We start from the raw sequence: 17,792 nt of genomic DNA, 5'->3' as shown, positions 1-17,792 counted from the left end.
CAGCCACTGACTTGGATGGCTTTAACAGGGGATTAACCAAATTCATGCAAGATGAAGTTATCAATAGCTATGTGTTACCTCCAGGTTCAGTTGCTTGGGAACAACGTTGAGAAAGGGCTATTATCTTCAGATCCTGCTTATAGGTGTTTCCCATAGAAAGCCCAGGCATCCCACTTTACAGAGAACAGTCCTCGGTTTGAAGGCATCTCTATTTGAAGGACTGTCCAGTCTGAGTCCAGTTTAAAGATAAAGAGCCTTAAGAAGGGAGAGCAACAGGGCCCACTCATAGTTAGCACCTGGACACTAGACGGAGCAGTAGGCTCACAGCTCAGTCTTCCCCATTATGATGAGATGTATTGCATTTTTATTTAAATTATAGCAATGCTTTCTAAATTTGTATCTATCTATCTATCTATCTATCTATCTATCTATCTACACACACTGTAGCATTCCAAATTTTATGCAATCTGTGTCCTCCTTTGCCCTCTGTTTTGGTGATGCATTTATCCTTTTTTGGCAATGTATTAGTGGACACCCATATAGGCATCTGGTTAGCCACTGAAGCAGGATCTGGAATAAATATATCTTTGGCATAGACCAGTGAGGCATCTATGCCTGGGGCATCCAATGAAGTCAATAAAACACATTGGCTTTTTGCCAGTTGACCAATCATTACTTTCTTCCCAAAGAATTCTGGGAAATATAGTTGGGGGAGAGTGCTGACCATTCTTTGTTAGAGATACACCTTTTCCTACTGAACTAAATTTCCAGGGATTCCTGGGTGAGAGGAGATGAAGCAAATTAAAATGTGACACTTACTATGCAATCCTGTGCATGTTTACTCAGAGGTAAGTCCCACTGTGTTCAATGGGATTCCCTCCTGAGTAACTGTGCACAGAATAGGATTGCAGCCTTAAGACAGCCAATTATTTTAAAAAGTTTTTCAGAGCTGCACAGAACACTGTGGATGGTCATTGTTTCTGCTCCAGAGCATCTGTTAATGTTTGGAATTCTGATCTAGCAAAGCCTAAAAACTGTTATCAACTCAGCCAAAGTAGTTCCAGTAGAAGTGTGCTGTTTAGACAAGCTAACATTTTAAAGGTTAGATGGCTCCAGCTTTGATCTGATCTCTGTCCACTGGTCATATGTGTAATTCTTCTTATATTTACCCATAAGGATTCTTTTTCTTCCAGTTTACCAAAACTAAATCTGCATGAACCAGGATAGGAGGCAGCCCTAACACCCGAGAGATCTCTCCAAAGGGGATGGCGAGGTTTCGCGGCAAGACCTGGAAGACACAAGGCCAGCAGGACAAGTCAAGCTCTCTTAAAAATGTAGTCGTTCAGCTATTGTCATGGGGAAGTTGCAGTATTGTGTCAGATGAAGAAAGGAATAGCTCCCTTTCAAGGTTTGTGTAAAACCTTTACACAAGGTTTTGTGTGTGAAACAAAACAAAAAGTGTGTAAAACAAAAGTTTATTTTTCTTTTCTTTTCTGGCTGAACATTGCAGAAGATGTTGAGGGAGCAACTGCACATGCATGATCCATGCATGACACCCTGACATACTTTATAACATGGCAAGGGGCTCTGGGGCACACCTGTTGAATTACGTGCTGCTTCATCAGCACCCCTAATTGTTGCTCTAAGTGACACTGTTTAAGTTGCTTGTGCAGCCTAGGCAAGCTCTACTGACCCAGACCCACATGGTGGCCTTGGGCAAGTTGTGCTATCTCTGCCTCGGTTCTGCCATCTATAAAATGGGCTACACAGTTACCTCCCACCGAAGGCAAAGCATTTTGCAAATCAAAACTACTGTGTGAACAATGCAGTCTGTTAGGGTCAGCTCAGGCCCTGAACTCTTGGAACAAGGACAGTATTATCCTCTCCAGATTCTAACATGGCTCCACCCCATAGAAACCCATTGGTTCCAGCTGGACTGGGATGGGATGACTATAAAACTTCCAGGTCAGGCGTCAGCCTTCGCCTAGGTGAAAGCTAGGGATGTCGCAGAAATCCGCAATGGAATCAAATGAGTTTGGATTTCTATGAATCTGACCCACAGATTCCACAGTGGACTGGCTTTTCCCGAGTCACATGGATCCCATGGACTTGTACATCTTTTTTTTTTTTAACTTTCTGGAATTTTATGCAAATTTGGTCATAGAAAAATACATAAAATTAAAAAACACCATCCAAAAATGTGCATTTCCCCCATAGGCTAAAGCATGAAAATATGGGTGGGGGGACTTGTGCATTTTGGTGAGGATTTGCATATTTGGGGATTTGCGCTTTTTTGCGAGTGCGAATTTGTGCAAATGTGAATTTGTGTAAATTCGGGAAATTGGAAAAAATCTAATTCCACCAATAAGCAGACAACAGAATGAAAGGCACTGGACCATCCACAAAACAAAGACAGAACAGATTTACAAAATCCATCCACCCCTAGTGAAAGCTAATATTGACCTTGCCTGACCAGCACTCTGCACTTTTCCTGTTTATGTCACCAACCTGCCTTTGTCTCTGTCCACAGTCCTCTGGGGAAGGTATTCCAGTTTTTACTCTAGCTAGTGAACAACTTTGTCTTCAGTCATCCTCCCTGCATCATGTTTTGAAAGCAAGCCCACCCAGTTCTGCTGATGCTCAACTAACCCAAAAACCTGTACTCAATTAGGCTCCCAAGGGCTCACCAACATCGACATAATGAGTGTCCATATGAACGAGGGGACTTTAGGTGGCTGACTGCACAACTCCCACATGTTGGCCATGCCCCCACCTGGAAGTTGCAAGTTCAGCATCTGTTAAGAAAGGGGGCTTATGCCCATACACATGTAGGGCTGCTCAACTCTATCAGGAAGCCTGGCCACTCACACCTAACACATGGCTGCCGGGGCCCATGGCCAGTGGGTGCATCTGCATGCAGGGGGGCTAGCAGGCACATTCCCACTACCTCCTCATTGACAAGCAAATTTGCTTTGCCTTCCAAGAGTAACTTTGTCACCAAGATTGTATTTGAATGTTAAAGATTTCCATGTGTTCTTTCGTAAGTCCAGTCCATCTCATTTCCTCATTAATCTGCTATTTAAAAAGAAAAGGAAAGAAAAAAGGAAATCTGCAGGAAAAAATGGCATTTTAAATACATATTTTAAAATGTATTTTATCTCAAAATAGGCATTTCCAAAGGTATTTTAGCACAAAATACACATTTTTATTGCACATTGATATGTTTCTTGAGCCCTTTGAAACACCTGGGAAGTGCAAAAGCCACAGGATAACTAAGTCCCAACTATACATTAGTTAAAGATGTGCAGATCAATTTCTCCTGGAATTCACAAAGACCAAATTTCTCAGTCATCCCAAACCATCTGTGGGTTGTACCTTGGCGATCCCTTTTTCACCTTCTTGCCAGACGTAGCCCATTGTGATGAAGGTGAGGACTAAGCGGGCCAAAGACAGTTCCCGGTGGCCTTGGAGATACTGGCTGCTTAGCAGAGGCATCTGTTAAATCAGGGAGGCATTAAATAGAGACAATATTGTTATGGCCACTTCTTTCTTTCCTTCCATTTAATGTATTCAATTTTGTTTTTAAAAAATACGCAATAATAGAACTCCGCTTCACTGTAACAAGAAATAATTAAAAGTTGCAATCCTGCTTCTTGACATCTTCTAACAACGTATCAAATAAATGAACAATCCTGTAGTCCCTGGGAGAGCGTCCCAGGGAACATAAGGGTGAACACAAAGGGGAGGGTGAAAAGGGGGTGTTCCACTGAGCAGGGAGGGGAATGGAGAGACACGGATCTACAAGACCCAAATGCCTTTCCATCTCCTGTCCTTGTCTCCGGGTGAGTAAGCTGAACAGGCTCAAGGACCTGTCTAGCTCTAAATAGCAAGCCAGAGGAACAGGGGACTATAAAAGCCTCTGGGGGTGTCTCCACGACAATGAAAGGAGAAGCAAATGGTGGCTTACCCGGATTTTTCAAGGAACTGGCTCTAGTCCATGCAGGGCTCCACAAATTAGTGCACCGCACCATTCTAAGTCACTTCACAGGAACAAACTTCTGGGTAGGGTGGGGTGGGGTGGTTGGAGTGAACATCATCAGATTGGCAGGGGCTGCTCAACCAATAAGAGAGGGGCCCGCCAGGCTCTACGCCCCTGTCTCCTTCCCCTGAAGCTCCCGTAATGTGAAGGTTTGAAGCTTCACATTAATTACTTCCTTACAGCAACAAAGCAAAGAGTAAAGAAAGGCAGCATCGATATTTAGGGAACAAGCCTCATTGACCACAATGGGAGTTACTTCTGATGAGACACCTTCTTCCCCAACCTATGCCCAATTCCACCAGTTTTGTTTTTATTTCTTTCCCTCCCCTATCCCACTATCTCGCATTTGCTAGCAAGTCTTATAGCCACTATCTTACTATCATGCAATTGTGCGATAGTGAGATAGGGGCTATAGGACTTGCTGGCAAATGTGAGATAGTGAGATAGGGGGTGTAGGTATTGCCAGACAAAAGCACTATTTTGCTTCAATGCGTTACTTTAAAAAAAAAAAAAAGCTAGAGGCTGCCCCAGAGCACACCTATACCTTGCGGGGATGGCCATCAGAGCTTTGTGGTAAGCAAGGTGAAGTGAATGCCATGAGGTAGCTGAGAACTCTGATTGCCAGCCCTGAAATGGTGGAAACATTGGGTAAACACCCCTTAACCGGGGTCAGGTGAAAGACTGGGCAGGGAAATCATGCCGGAGTAAATGTGGAGGGTGGTGGACACCACAACGGAAGCTCAGACAAGCTGATTTAAGGAAAACAATCGGACTAAAAGTAGTCTCAGAAGAACTGGTTTTTCGGCATGAAACCCTGGGGTGGCTGTGAGATGGCCATGACATCATGTGCCCCGAATGACCTCTGAACAGAGCAACCTCACAGTAAATCATTTGTGAAGACACCCCCCTCTGCTACTCCTTCCGCTCTGCCCAGCAGATCACAGGATAGATGGAGGGTTCCAAGATCAGAGCAATCTGTCTACAGAGTGTCAATCTCTCAGGATTGCACTCTAAATATCTTCAGAGATATTTAGTGAGGTTCCCAGGGACCACAGGGTTCTTCAGAGTCCCCGCTCCAAGGCTGCAGACACTGCTATGACCTCAGGAGGGGGACTCTAAAATCCATTCCCGCCCCCTTGCAGCTGCTACAGAAGAACCCTGGCGGCTGCATTACGGGGTCACAAAAGCGGCTTCAGAGGGTCTCAGAGAGGCCTGAAAGGGGGCATTGCGGTGGGTGGGGAGGGGTGGGGAGGAGAGGAGAGGAGAGGAGAGGCCAGATTACAAAGAATCCTATGGCCTCTCCAGCCTCCTTCCTGCCCCCGCCATCATACCTCTGCTAGGCAGGCCCAAAGATGCATCTAGAAGAAACGAACGACAAAGGAGGACAGAGAGGTGAATATTGCCTCCATTGCTTCTCCCGTCATTCTGGCAGCAGTCCAACAGGGCACTGGATACTCAGAAGCTTCCAAGACTGGAGGCTTCCATCCAACTATGGCAGAATATATAAGTGTCCTAAGTCTCCTAAGGAATGCACTCTAATACACCAGTATTCAACAAACATATTCCAATTCCATATAACCCTGCTAAGTTTTTGCCTCCCTTCTTTCACTAACCAACGCAAGGTGACAAAACTGCCTTTTCTCTCCAGCATGCTGTAACTCACTGGTTCAGAGATATTTAGGAGGCTGGCCAGCTCACACATGCATGTTCAACACTTCATACCTTGCATGTGTGAATCAGCCATCACAGGCCATGAACTACTGCCAGTGCCTGGGCGCTCATCAGCCCTCAATATCTGATGCTCAGTACTCTTCAATAGAATCAGATCACACATTCACCCAAGAATAATCGAGTACACTGACACTGAGCAATGAAGTGGAAAGAAATGGAGCAACATGTGAGCACATTTGAACCAGGCCTTAAGGTTCGCTGCACTGAAGGCCACTGCCTGATTTGCTTGTTCTTTGTGGACCAACATAATTTCTCGCATTCCAGCAATCACGTAAGAGGATGCTGGAAAGTCTTCTGCATTAAAATTCCTTGACACTCTGATGGAGCTGTACTAGGTACTGGGACCTTTTTTCCCTTTGCAATAAAACAGAGTTGCAGCACCAGTTTATCTAATGAAGGCAAAATGCTATTGAGGTGTTTTCATGGGTCCTGGGCTTTTAATTAAAAGCTTCCTGTTTGCAGATCCCACCCGCTTTCCTGCATCCTGATGACCAAAGCTGGGAGATTAGTGATGAATAGCCGCTTAATCGCCCCTTCGATAGCCCCTCTAATTTCTTGCAAGTCCATCTATGTTCTCACCAGGGAATTAATTACTTATTTTTTTTCCCTTTGCAATAAAACAGAGTTGCAGCACCAGTTTATCCAATGAAGGCAAAATGCTATTGAGGTGTTTTCATGGGTCTTGGGCTTTTAATTAAAAGCTTCCTGTTTGCAGATCCCACCCGCTTCCTTGCATCCTGATGACCAAAGCTGGGAGATTAGTGATGAATAGCCACTTAATCGCCCCCTTCGATAGCCCCTCTAATTTCCTGCAAGTCCATCTATGCTCTCACCAGGGAATTAATTACTTATTTTGTCTCTCTCACTCACTCACTCACTCACTCTTTCTATTTGAAATAGGAAAATAGTGATCTTTTTAGTATTAAGAACGGGGGGGGGATAAGGAGAGGAAGCTTGTAATTAATGCCCCCTCCCATGGTAACAGAAACTGATTAGAGCAATTAAGAAAGGCAACTAAGAGGCTATTCATCCTAGCAGATTATGCCTGATGTTAATTAATGGGACCTTGGTTTCCCATCTGTATTTTCTGCCTGAAGCACTTCTCAGGCTGGGCTTGTTGTTTGTATAATTGTTAAATAGTGTATATTTACACATTTTTTTCATTTATCTGATGTTTGACATGGCTTCTGGATCATCTGGGACTACAGGGGGACAACATTGTGATACTACATCGTGGACTACAGCTTAGGAACTGCAGTGCTAAATTGATGGGGACAATCAAAGGAATAAAGGAGTGGAAAAAGTAGACAGACAGAAGGTATTTTTCTTTTCCCATAATACTAGAAACTGAAGAGCCAGTGTGGTGTAGAGGTTAGAGTGTTGGACCCAGGAGATCTGGGTTCTAGTCCCCACTCGGTCATGAAGCTCACTGGGTGACTTTGGGGCAGTCACTGACTCTCAGCCTGACCTACCTCACAGGGCTGACATGAGGATGAAACGGAGAGGAGGAGGATCATGTACTCCACCTTGGGCTCCTTGGAGGAAAGGCAGGATATGAATATAATAAATAAATAAAATAAGCTGAATAATGGGAAATTCAAGGAAGACAAAAGGCAGTACTTCTTATGTATGTAGGTAGGTATTTTCTATAGTTAAAGTATAGATTTGGCTGCCGTAAGATGTGGTGCCAGCTACCCACAGAGATGGCTTTAAAGTAGGGATGTCAGAGAATTTCTCCACGAATCTCAGGGAGGCCAAATGCCAGCACATTCGACCCCCCCGAAATCGGTGGCGAAACAGTCTGCCATTCCCCCCCCCCCGGGACGGGACTTACCTTGGGCGAATCTTCCTGGCGGCGGCGGCTCCGGCGGCGGTTTGGCGGCAGTTTGGCGGTGGCGGCCGGTCTTCCAACCGGCTGCCACCACCACCATTTCCAAGTTTAAAAAAAAAAAAAAAAGTGATAGGCTACGTAAAGATTTACGTAGCCTATCATGGCTAGATTTTAAAAAAATACCGTGATAGGCTACGTAAATGTTTACGTAGCCTATCATGGCTGAGTTAAAACAAAAACAAAAACCGCGCGTACGCAAATGGCGGCGCCCACGGGCGCCGCCATTTGCGTTCCTTATTTTGTCACGTCTAGTCTACATAAACATTTACGTAGACTATGGCGAAAATAAGGGGAACGCAAATAGCGTAGCGTCTACGCTATTTGCGTTCCCCTTATTTTCGCCGTAGTCTACGTAAATGTTTACATAGACTAGATGTGCCAAAATAAGGAACGCAAATGGCGGTGCCCATGGGCGCCACCATTTGCGTACGCGCGGTTTTTGTTTTTGTTTTTAACTCAGCCATGATAGGCTACGTAAACATTTACGTAGCCTATCACGGCTGACTGCAGGGACGCAAACGGCGGCGGCTATGGCCGCCGCCGTTTGCAGACCCGGCTGGCCAGGATTCGCGGCGGGAGGGGCAGGGTGCCTCCCCCCAGGCCAGAATTTCAGGGAGGAGGGACGGGCCACCTCCCCCCCGGCCAGAATTTCAGGGGGGAGGGACGGAGCGCCTCCCCCCCACCACGAATCAAATTTCGTAAAAGGTAAGTGACTTTAGTACATCCCTACTTTAAAGGGGGATTAGAGAAATTCCTGGAGGGTAACGCTATCATGCTATTGTCATGATGGCAATATGCAACCTCCAAGATCAGAGACACCATCCCTCTGAAGACGCTGGGGAACAGCAGCAGGAGAGGGCTATTGCTTGCCCTGCTTGTGAGCTTTCCAGAAGCCACGGTAGGAAACAGGATACCTGACCAGGTAAGTTTTTAATCTGATCCTGCAAGGCTCTTCTTATGTTCTTCCAACCTAAGAAGCAGAAGTTTTGACCCCTGTCTCCTGGTACATACCTCAAATTAGGGTAGCCAAGGGTCCTATTTCTCAGAGGGCAGTCCTGTATTACAAGGGCTGTCCAAGAACAGTCCTCTATGTTAAACAAGTCCTCTATTTGAAGGACTGTGTCCAATCCAAGTCGGGTTTAATAACAAAGAACCCCAAGAAGGGAGAGCAGCAGGGGTTTGACGTTGCCCATTAACATGTAGTACCTGGACAGCAGACGGAGCAGCTGGCACACAGGTCACCTAGTCGCCCCCTTCCCTGCTATGGTGAGATGAATTGCATTTGCACTGATGTTATAGGAATTCTTTCTAAATTGTCATCTCTCTATAATTCGATATAGATAGGAGATAAGAGTGGGGGCTCTGATGCCGGTCTGCACCAGCAATTAGCACATGCAAATTTTATGCAAATCTGTGCCCTCTTTTGTCAACTTTTTTTGTGATGCACAAGTGACAGACACAGGGAGGAGCTCAAATCAATAACTTTGCAGCACTTCCATTTGACCTTGCCAGTGCTCTTAAGCCATGCAGGTAGCAGAGCTTTCTCAGCAGTGGCTCCCCTTGCTGTGAAACTCCTTGTCCAGGGAGGCTTATTATGCCTAGGGATGTACGAATCCCTTACCTGGCTCTGCGCAGGGGCATCCGTGGTGGGGGGGAGGTGCTCCGTCCCTCCCCCCGGAATCCTCCCTGGCCGGCTCTGATCCGTGGAGTTCCGGCCGCGGCTGGGCTCCTGCGGCCGCAAATGTCAGCCGTCGTAGCGGCCACCATTTGCATCCTTGCAAGCAGCCATAATAGGCTACATAAATACTTACATAGCCTATCACAGCAAAGAGCAGGGACGCAAATAGCGGCCGCTACGCCATTTGCGCCCCTGCTCTTTGCCGTGATAGGCTACGTAAATACTTACGTAGCCTATCACGGCTGCAAGGACACAAATGGCGGCTGCAGCAGCCCGGCCGCGGCCGGTCAGGAGACCAGCCACCGCCGCTGCCGGAGCTGCCACCGCCACCGCCGCCGCCGCATCTGCCCCAGGTAAGTTCTGTCGTGGGGGGATTTTGCGGGGAGATTTTGTGGGGGGCGGGAGGCCGTTCCACCATGGATTCCGGGGGGCCAAATTCTAATGAATCCGGCCTGACTGGTATCCATGATGGAATTCTCTGACATCCCTCTGCCTGACCTCTCATTGCCAAGACATTTGTTTGGTCCCAAGAATATTCTGGAGGAGCTGGCTGATAGGATTCATAGTGCTGTTGTCATATCTTATAAAGTTGAGGCAGACACCTCAGTGTCAGGATTGACTCTGGGCACAGGGAGATAGTTAGCAGTTCAGATTCAGAAGAGGAGCCGCCAGAACTGGGGGAGGCTTTTTCACAAGCCAGTTCAGATATGAGTAAGCATGTCAGAGAATTCCACCACGGATCTCAGTGAGGCCGAATGCCAGTGCATTCGGCCCACCGAAATCCGTGGCGGAATGAAGCCCCCGCCCCCCAACCCACGAAAGGCACGCGAAATGGAGCACTTACCTGCTGCTGTCCGCACTGACTTGCGAATGGTGGCCGCCCTGCGGCCACCATTCACTTCTTCATCATAGCCGTGACAGGCTACGTAAATACTTACGTAGCCTATCACGGCTAACGCAGGGACGCCTTTTACGTAGCCTATCACGGCAAGCCCAAAAAAAAAAAAGTGTACGCAAATGGCGGCGGTGACGGCAGCCGCCATTTGCGTTCCCTATTTTTAGCCATTTTAGCCTACGTAAATATTTACGTAGGCTATTACGGCGAAAACAAGGGGAACGCAAATAGCGTAGTGGGTGCTATTTGCATTCCATTTTTTTCGCCGTAATAGCCTACATAAATATTTCCGTAGGCTAAAACGGGGGGGGGGGGGAGAATGCAAATGACGCCCACTATGCTATTTGCGTTCCCCTTGTTTTTCGCCGTAATAGCCTACATAAATATTTACATAGGTTAAAACAGCTAAAAATAGGGAACGCAAATGGTGGCCGCTGTAGACGCCGCCATTTGCATATGCTTTATTTTTTTGGCTTGCAGTGATAGGCTACGTATCACGGCAGCTTTGCAGGACGCAAATGGCGGCCACTACAGCAGCCGCCATTTGCGTCCACAGCAGCCTGTCCGCAGCCGGAACTCCAGCTGTGGATGGCCCTGGTTGGCGGCTCCGGGGAGCCACCGCGGAGCGGAGCCAGCTCAGGGAGGATTCTGGGGGGAGGGACGGAGTGCCTCCCCCTGACCGCGAATCCAAGCTCCGCAAAGGTAAGTGACTTTCATACATCCCTAGATATGGGTAGGCGTGCTTCTCAGGTTACCAACTCCCAGATGGCCGGGCACGAAGCTTCCCCCTCACTCCCTCTGTGAGAAGCAGAGAGCAGGAGGAGGAGGGGTTTGAGGACTGTGACCTAAGAGACGCGAGGCGAGGACGCAGAACTAAGAGGAAAGCATCAGGGGTGGAGCTCAGACGGTTGAACTGGTTAGCGATGCACGAGAGGCTATACGGGGAAGCAGCATACGAAGGGCGGGATCTCCCTCCCCAAGTTAGCCTAGCCAGATCACCGCCCTTTCAAACTGCGGGCAACTTTCGTTGATCCAATTTGAATCCCCTGGAGGCATTCCTTTGTAGCCAGAGAGTCTTCGAGGATTTGCATCTGTAATGAACCTGTTGATAATGAATTAAAGGCCTGAGACTGAAGCCTCTCCTTTTGCGTGTTTGTGAGTGCTTAAGGAAAGAGGGGGCCAAGGGAACTGTGACACTCAGGGCAGCAGATGCTGGATAAGAGTGGCGGAGTGGAGGGCAGACGGATCTGACCCATGGGGCACAATTCAATTCACAATGTAGTGTGCAGCGTTGCTCTCACGCAACTCTCGTTTGTTTCAATATAGTTCCCACAGGGCAGTACTTCCATATGAGCCCACTTGGAGCCAGATTTCTCCTGGCGTGGTAGAATTGTACACCATGGTTTCATGAGTGAAAAGGGAGCGGGGAGGCATCATTTTGAATTTCCACAACAGGCACCAAAATATTCTGGGCCAGCCCTACATTTGTGGGCTCATTGTTGAGTTATCTTTAAACTGCCAAAAAACTCTTAGTGGTTCTTGCTGCAACAGAGTTTCCAGACCTCCTCTGGAAAAGACATTTCTTTGGATTTTGATTAAGTGTACTTTATGTGTCCCTCCCTGAGAACTCCTTGGGGATGAAGCAATCATGCGAGGGTTAGCTAGTAGATTTGATCAAGGCACTTTGATTTTAATGATCTTGATGCAGCAGTCTTGAATTGCTGCATACTGGGACTGAAATAAAGCGGAACCCCTCATTCCTAGGAGCAGGATGGTCTCTCTCTGTAGCTTCTCTGCTATGGCACTAGTGACCTCTAGAGGAATCCTCTCTGCACTGCGGAGGAGAAGGCAGAAGTTGGCAAGGGTTCATATTCCAGCTGTACACTTTAAGGAGCCCCAAACATGCGTCCACTACCTTCAAGGCAGTCTGTGACTGCTTGCAAATTGTAATGCTTCCTCCTTCCTCCCTCCCTTCCTTGTTCTAGAATATATACTCAGGCTGTGTACAATACTGTGTACTATTCTGCTCAACCAATCTCATTTCATGGAACTGCACAAGGTGCAGAAAGGGCAAGCAGAATCAGTACCACCTCCAGGGTTTTGAGGGCCCTTGGGCAAGACACCCTCAATGGGCCTAGAGAGAAAGGGCCACCCAATCTCCTTGGCTGGGAGAGACCAGCTGCCTTTGGCTCTCCCACTCCCTGAACTGTTTCTATTACAGCTAGTTGTTATAAGAAGTATGTAACTTTAAGAACTGGTGCCTGCATTTGCTTCCCCCCCCCCCCGCCCTCTTCCCTCCTCATCCCTTTTCCTTGTGTGTTGTGTCTTTTAGTAAGCCTGCAAGCAGGGGCTGTCTTGTTTCCTATTGATCTCGTGTAAGTTGCTCTGGGAACTTCTTCAGCTAAAGAAGGGGGGGGGATACTTAAAAGAAACAAACAAATAAACCTTGATCAGTTGGATACTGGATGTTGATCTTGTGGACTAGCTAAGGCTTCTTCACACATAACAGGCTTAGGGTGTGCCTAAGAGCCAAAAACACTTGACATGTAGTTGCATGATTCTTCCTCCAGTGTTTTCTTCTTTTATTTCTTAGGAAAAGCATTTGCAGAAAACGCGAATTTTAAGGGGAGAAAAAAAAAAAGCTGCTTCACTTTTCGCCTGCCAGCCATTTTCCCACTCAAAATTGCCCTCCCATGCTGCCTTCCCACTGTGAGTAAAAGATATGGGCCCCCATATCTTCAGGAGAGGCTAAGGCTGAATCTACACATAGCTGTTATACCGTTATCATACCGTTATCATAACTATTGGTGCCCATTGGTGTCATGTGTACCAATAGTTATGATAATAACAGTATGATAACAGGGTAACTGCTATGCGTAGATTCAGCCTAACACTTTTAAAACAGTGAGACCCATCAGGAAGCAACCTCAGTGCATTCAGTCTGAATGTACTTTTCCTCTCCAGGGTCAAACTCTGGGAAGAAAGAAAAAAATGCAAGTTTGCAAAAGAACCCAGCTGTGTGTGGAGCTAATATCCCAGAGAAACTTGCCCCTTCAGTTTCTAGAGCAGTTTTGCATTTTAAATCAATCAGGTAAATAATTAAAGCAGTGTTAGGACACCTCTTTCAGCCTGAGGGCTGAATTCAATTCTGGAGAAACTCTGGAGGGCAGCATTCCAGTGGTTGGTGGGGCAAAAATACCAAAATACTTTGGCTTAAAGTTCTTACTGCTAGTGAAGCCTTAGGAGAGGCATTTCAAAATCTTAGAGTGGGGAAAAACTGCACAAAAACCAGGAAACTGCCAAACAGATGGTGGTTGGGGGAAAGGGCATGACCAATTGGGGAACTCTGGAGAGCTGGATTGGGGTCCAAGGAGGGCCAGATTTGGTGCCCAGACCTGAGTCCCTCCACCCCTAAACTGAAAGAAAAGCACAACATGTTCATTCAGTGGTTCAAAAAATAAAAAGTGGACATCCCACCTGAAGTGTGGGAGGGAGGGCAAGACCTACAGCTAAACCAGTGTTCTGTTCACATCTGTCATTTCAGTTGCAAAGCCAGATTCACCACATGGCAGAGGGATGCACTGTTGGATCTCTTTTGCTATTACGTCTCTCTTTCCCCTTTGCATATTCTAAGTTCAGACATGATGGGAATTCAGTACCTTGTTCACATGTGAGCGAAGTTGATGGCTCTCAATCAGGTAAGGCAGTTTGTGGGCGATCTCCATCCATGGACTATAGAAAGGAGGAAGTTCTTTCTGAGGAGGAGGAGGAGAAGGAGAATTAATTTATCACCAGACTACTATTGACTATGGATTAGGGTGTAGGTCAGGAAGATGAAAAGAGGCCTGCACACCTTGTGATCTTCCAAGCCAAAGGCATCCATCCCACCAACGGGCTGATTATCTCCAGCTTTTGCTTCCTTCCTAGGGCTGGGCTGCAAATAAAGATGGGGAGGGTGTTTTCAAACAACTAGCAGGCCGCAATCTATGCCTGATGGGCTGCAGCCTACCTTTCCCCGAAAATAGTTTCGAATACCGTTTGAGCTTCACAGTGGTCCTATAAGGTAGGCTAGGCTCTGAGAAACCCACACATTTTGGACTATGTTACTGATGGAGGGTTTGGACTTGGCTCTGACATCCAAACCCGACATGTTAGGCCAGACTTGTGGCATGAAGGCTGAAATACATGCAAGAGGCCACATGTATGCCCCATTTGTATGTAAAGTATGTGTGTGGGTGGGGTATTCTTTACATGAAAATGTGTGTAAGGAGAGGGGAGTGAAACCCTGTCCCCGGTCCTGCCTTCCATTGTCACGTCCACTGCTCTTAACAGTTTTTTTTTCAGGCCAGTTCCAATACTGCAGTGGTATGGGCAACCTGCAGCCCTAAGCCTCCAAGCAGCCCTTAGACTCATTTCATGCGGCCCTCAGACTGATTTCAAAAGCCACCTGGATGTGATCTGTTCAGACCTCATGCAAGAGCGATCTGTCCTTTTCCCCTGGTAGCCCGCTGCATGGGAAGGAAGATAGAGCGAAAGAAAAAGGGATAGCAGAGAGAGAAAATGAGTGAACCACCCACTTTTGGCTGCTTTTTTTAATACTGAAAATTATCCAAATTGGGAGAAAAATTACTTAAACCAATGAGATAATGTAAAGGAGATGGTGTGCCATTCGCTTCCTGCCCCAGAAATGTTCTTTTTTTATGCAAAAAATAGACCCACCCCTGCACCCTCAGTTCATATGTGACATGTTCATGAAAAGCCATGCAACTGCCCTGCCCTGTACCCTCATGCCATGAGGTAATATTTGCACGTTGTTTTACCGTTCTTGTTTTTTGCACTGCTGTTTTGTTTCGAAATGCTTAAATTTATTTACTTCTGTCACTGAGATCGAAAGGGTGAAACATCCCAAGAAATTAATCTATCGCTTTCAAGGAGAGACAGAGATGGGGCCTCACGTGTGAGGTAAAATGAGGCAGGCTACTTCCACTGGCCAATTTTGGATGCCATTAAAAGCAGCAGAAATGAAAAGGATTTATTGGGGGGTGATCTGCCAGGAAGTTCTCCTGCACAAGCCTCATTTTCAGGAGAATGTCCTGGTGGATTGTGCCCTACGTTAATCAGCAAGCCCCATGGGTTCCATTTTTGTTTTCCTCCTGAGGCATCAAAATGTCTGCAAAGAGGTAGAACGTGTTTCTCGTTCATGTCCACCTTATTTTTCTTCGGGGTTTAAACAAAAATCTGACAGAAACATAGGAGCAATTTTTCAATCATGCAGCAGCTTCTCGGCTATTTTAGGGCTTAATGAAGTTTGATCTACTGAGGGCCTTTGGGGAGAAAAAACCCTGCCATTTTAATTATCTACTGACAACTGATGTGAATTAAATCACTCGTTAAATAACCTCTTCGCCTGAGACAATCTCAAAGCTGTGAAGAAGTTTCAGAAGAGAGTTAGCTATTCCTTTTTCTGTTGCTGTCTGCAACTTTTCTTTGTAAAATTCCCCTGACATTGTGCTACATTATACCCAACCTTTTCTGCTCAACCAGATTTTAAGATGTGTTTATCTCTTCCTATCAATAGGAGCCTTTGTTGCTGACACTCCTAATTGAAAATGGACTTTGTTTCCAGGGAAGGCTAATTATCTTTATCTTTTTCTTAAAAAGAAAAAAAAATCACACTAAGGGCACAATCCCATGCATGTTTAGACAGACAAAGGGCCTACAACTCCCAGCATTCCCCAGCCAGCCATGCTGGCTGGGGAATGCTGGGAGTTGTAGGCCTTTTCTCTGTCTAAACATACATAGAATTGCGCCCTTAATTGAGATTTGAGCCTGCTCGCTCTCTCTCTCTCTCTCTCTCTCTGCATTGTTAAAGATTTTATCTCCTGTGTCATTATTTTATGATATAATTGATTAAACAGCACGCAGAAATCCTATTAGGATGGATGTAAATGTTTTAAATACATAAATAAATGCAAAGGGAATGGGGAAGCCATCACATCCTAGAGAAGGAGGGACCGCAGCTCAGCGGTAAAGCACCTGCTTTGTAAACGGAAAGTCCCAGGTTCAATCCTTACCATTTCCAGTTTAAAAGGAGCAGGTTATGTGAAATACCTCTTCCTAAGACCTTTGGAGCCACTGCCAAAGTAGACAATACTGGGCTAGATGGATAAATATTCTGGTAAATAAGGGAGCTTTTTAAGTGTTCTCTCCACCAGTGGAGGCTGGTGACTCCGATGTCAATGGGGTGGTGAATTCATTCTGAGTTTCAGTCAGAACAAGTCATAAGTCTAAAGGAGCTATCCAAGGTGCTTCACACCCCACGGACATCAGAGCCACCAGCCTCCACTGGCCCCTCCCAATATATCACTGCCCCAACTAAATTAATCTGCCTCTTAGAGTGGACTTCTGAGGTCAAATCTGAGGTATCACAGACAGCCCAATTCAGGAGCCTGGGCTTCATCTGAGGCAGGCCTCAGTTCCACCTCCAAAACTGGCTTTTAATGTCCGGACTCATGTGAAATAATAATTATAATAATATTTAGGGTGTATAAAGGGCTTTTCTCTACATGCTCTATAGCTCCATTCAGGCATTAATCTTATGAAGGGGCATCACAAGAACTTGCAGGGGGCACCTCTGGTCTCACCTCAAAGGTCACACAACTTTTCAGCTGCACCCCCAACATCCACATGTTAGGCATGGCCATTTAGAATCATAGAATCATAGAATAGTAGGGCTGGAAGGGGCCTACAAGGCCATCGAGTCCAACCCCCTGCTCAATGCAGGAATCCAAGTCAGAGCATCCCTTTGGGTGGCCATGTGCCCTATTTTACAGAGAACAGTCCTTTATTTGAAGAGGTGTCTCAGGATATTCCTCTGTTTTGAACACGTCCTCTGTTTGAAGGGCTGTCCAGTCCAAGTCCAGTTTGGAGATTAAAAACCCCAAGAAGGGAGAGTAGCAGGGGCCTTTAAGTTGCCCAACTATATTTAACACCAAGGCAGCTGACTAAACAGGCACCCAGCTCACCTGGGTCACAGTCTTCCTTCGTATGGTGAGATGTACTGTATTTCTATTTAAGTCATAGCAATTCTTTCTAAATTTGCATCTCTATCTCTTTCTCTCGCTAAATTAGCACAGGCATATTTTATTTAAATCTGTGCCCTTTCTTTTTGATGATGCATTTCCTTTTCTTTCTTTTTTTGGAGATGCATAAGTGGCCACCCTCATGGGCATTTGCAGGGGAAAGCCAACATGCATAAACCTCTGTGTGTGTAGCCTTACCAAGTATTCTATAACTCTCTTGACCTTAGGGAAACCTCAGAGCCCCTGTGTATGTCTGATGCCCCTTCACACAATTTATGCATAAGGGGGCTAAAATCTTCAAGTAGATAATCATAGTACTGCTCACGAGAACCCTTTAAAGTAGGCCAGTATTATTATTCCTGTTTTACAGATCATGGGGCCACCCAGGGAGCCGAGATGTAAACAAGGGTTCTGCTGCTTATAGCTCACACTTTGAAACCCTTACACTATTGTAGTTCACTTTAACATTCAAGAAG

At 46.2% G+C, this 17,792-nt stretch overlaps 1 protein-coding gene across 1 annotated transcript in view; it reads right to left on the bottom strand.

The window, feature by feature from the left end:
* LOC146340694 (indoleamine 2,3-dioxygenase 2-like) overlaps nt 1-17,792 on the bottom strand; it is a 47,940-nt gene that overhangs the window by 27,108 nt on the left and 3,040 nt on the right. The window contains exons 2-4 of the mRNA XM_084807254.1: nt 13,894-13,989; nt 3,376-3,495; nt 1,170-1,288 (exon numbers count right to left, since the gene is read on the bottom strand). Of these exons, the coding sequence (XP_084663380.1) occupies nt 1,170-1,288; nt 3,376-3,495; nt 13,894-13,989 (335 nt within the window). The remainder of the gene's footprint in view (nt 1-1,169; nt 1,289-3,375; nt 3,496-13,893; nt 13,990-17,792) is intronic.

This window comes from Heloderma suspectum, chromosome 6 (assembly GCF_057233095.1).
Source record: "Heloderma suspectum isolate Gila_16-S chromosome 6, 16-S_ref, whole genome shotgun sequence".
Classification (NCBI taxonomy): domain Eukaryota; kingdom Metazoa; phylum Chordata; class Lepidosauria; order Squamata; family Helodermatidae; genus Heloderma; species Heloderma suspectum.
The sequence above is the reverse complement of the archived record's forward strand: the minus strand, read 5'-3'. Positions and strand labels throughout refer to the sequence as shown.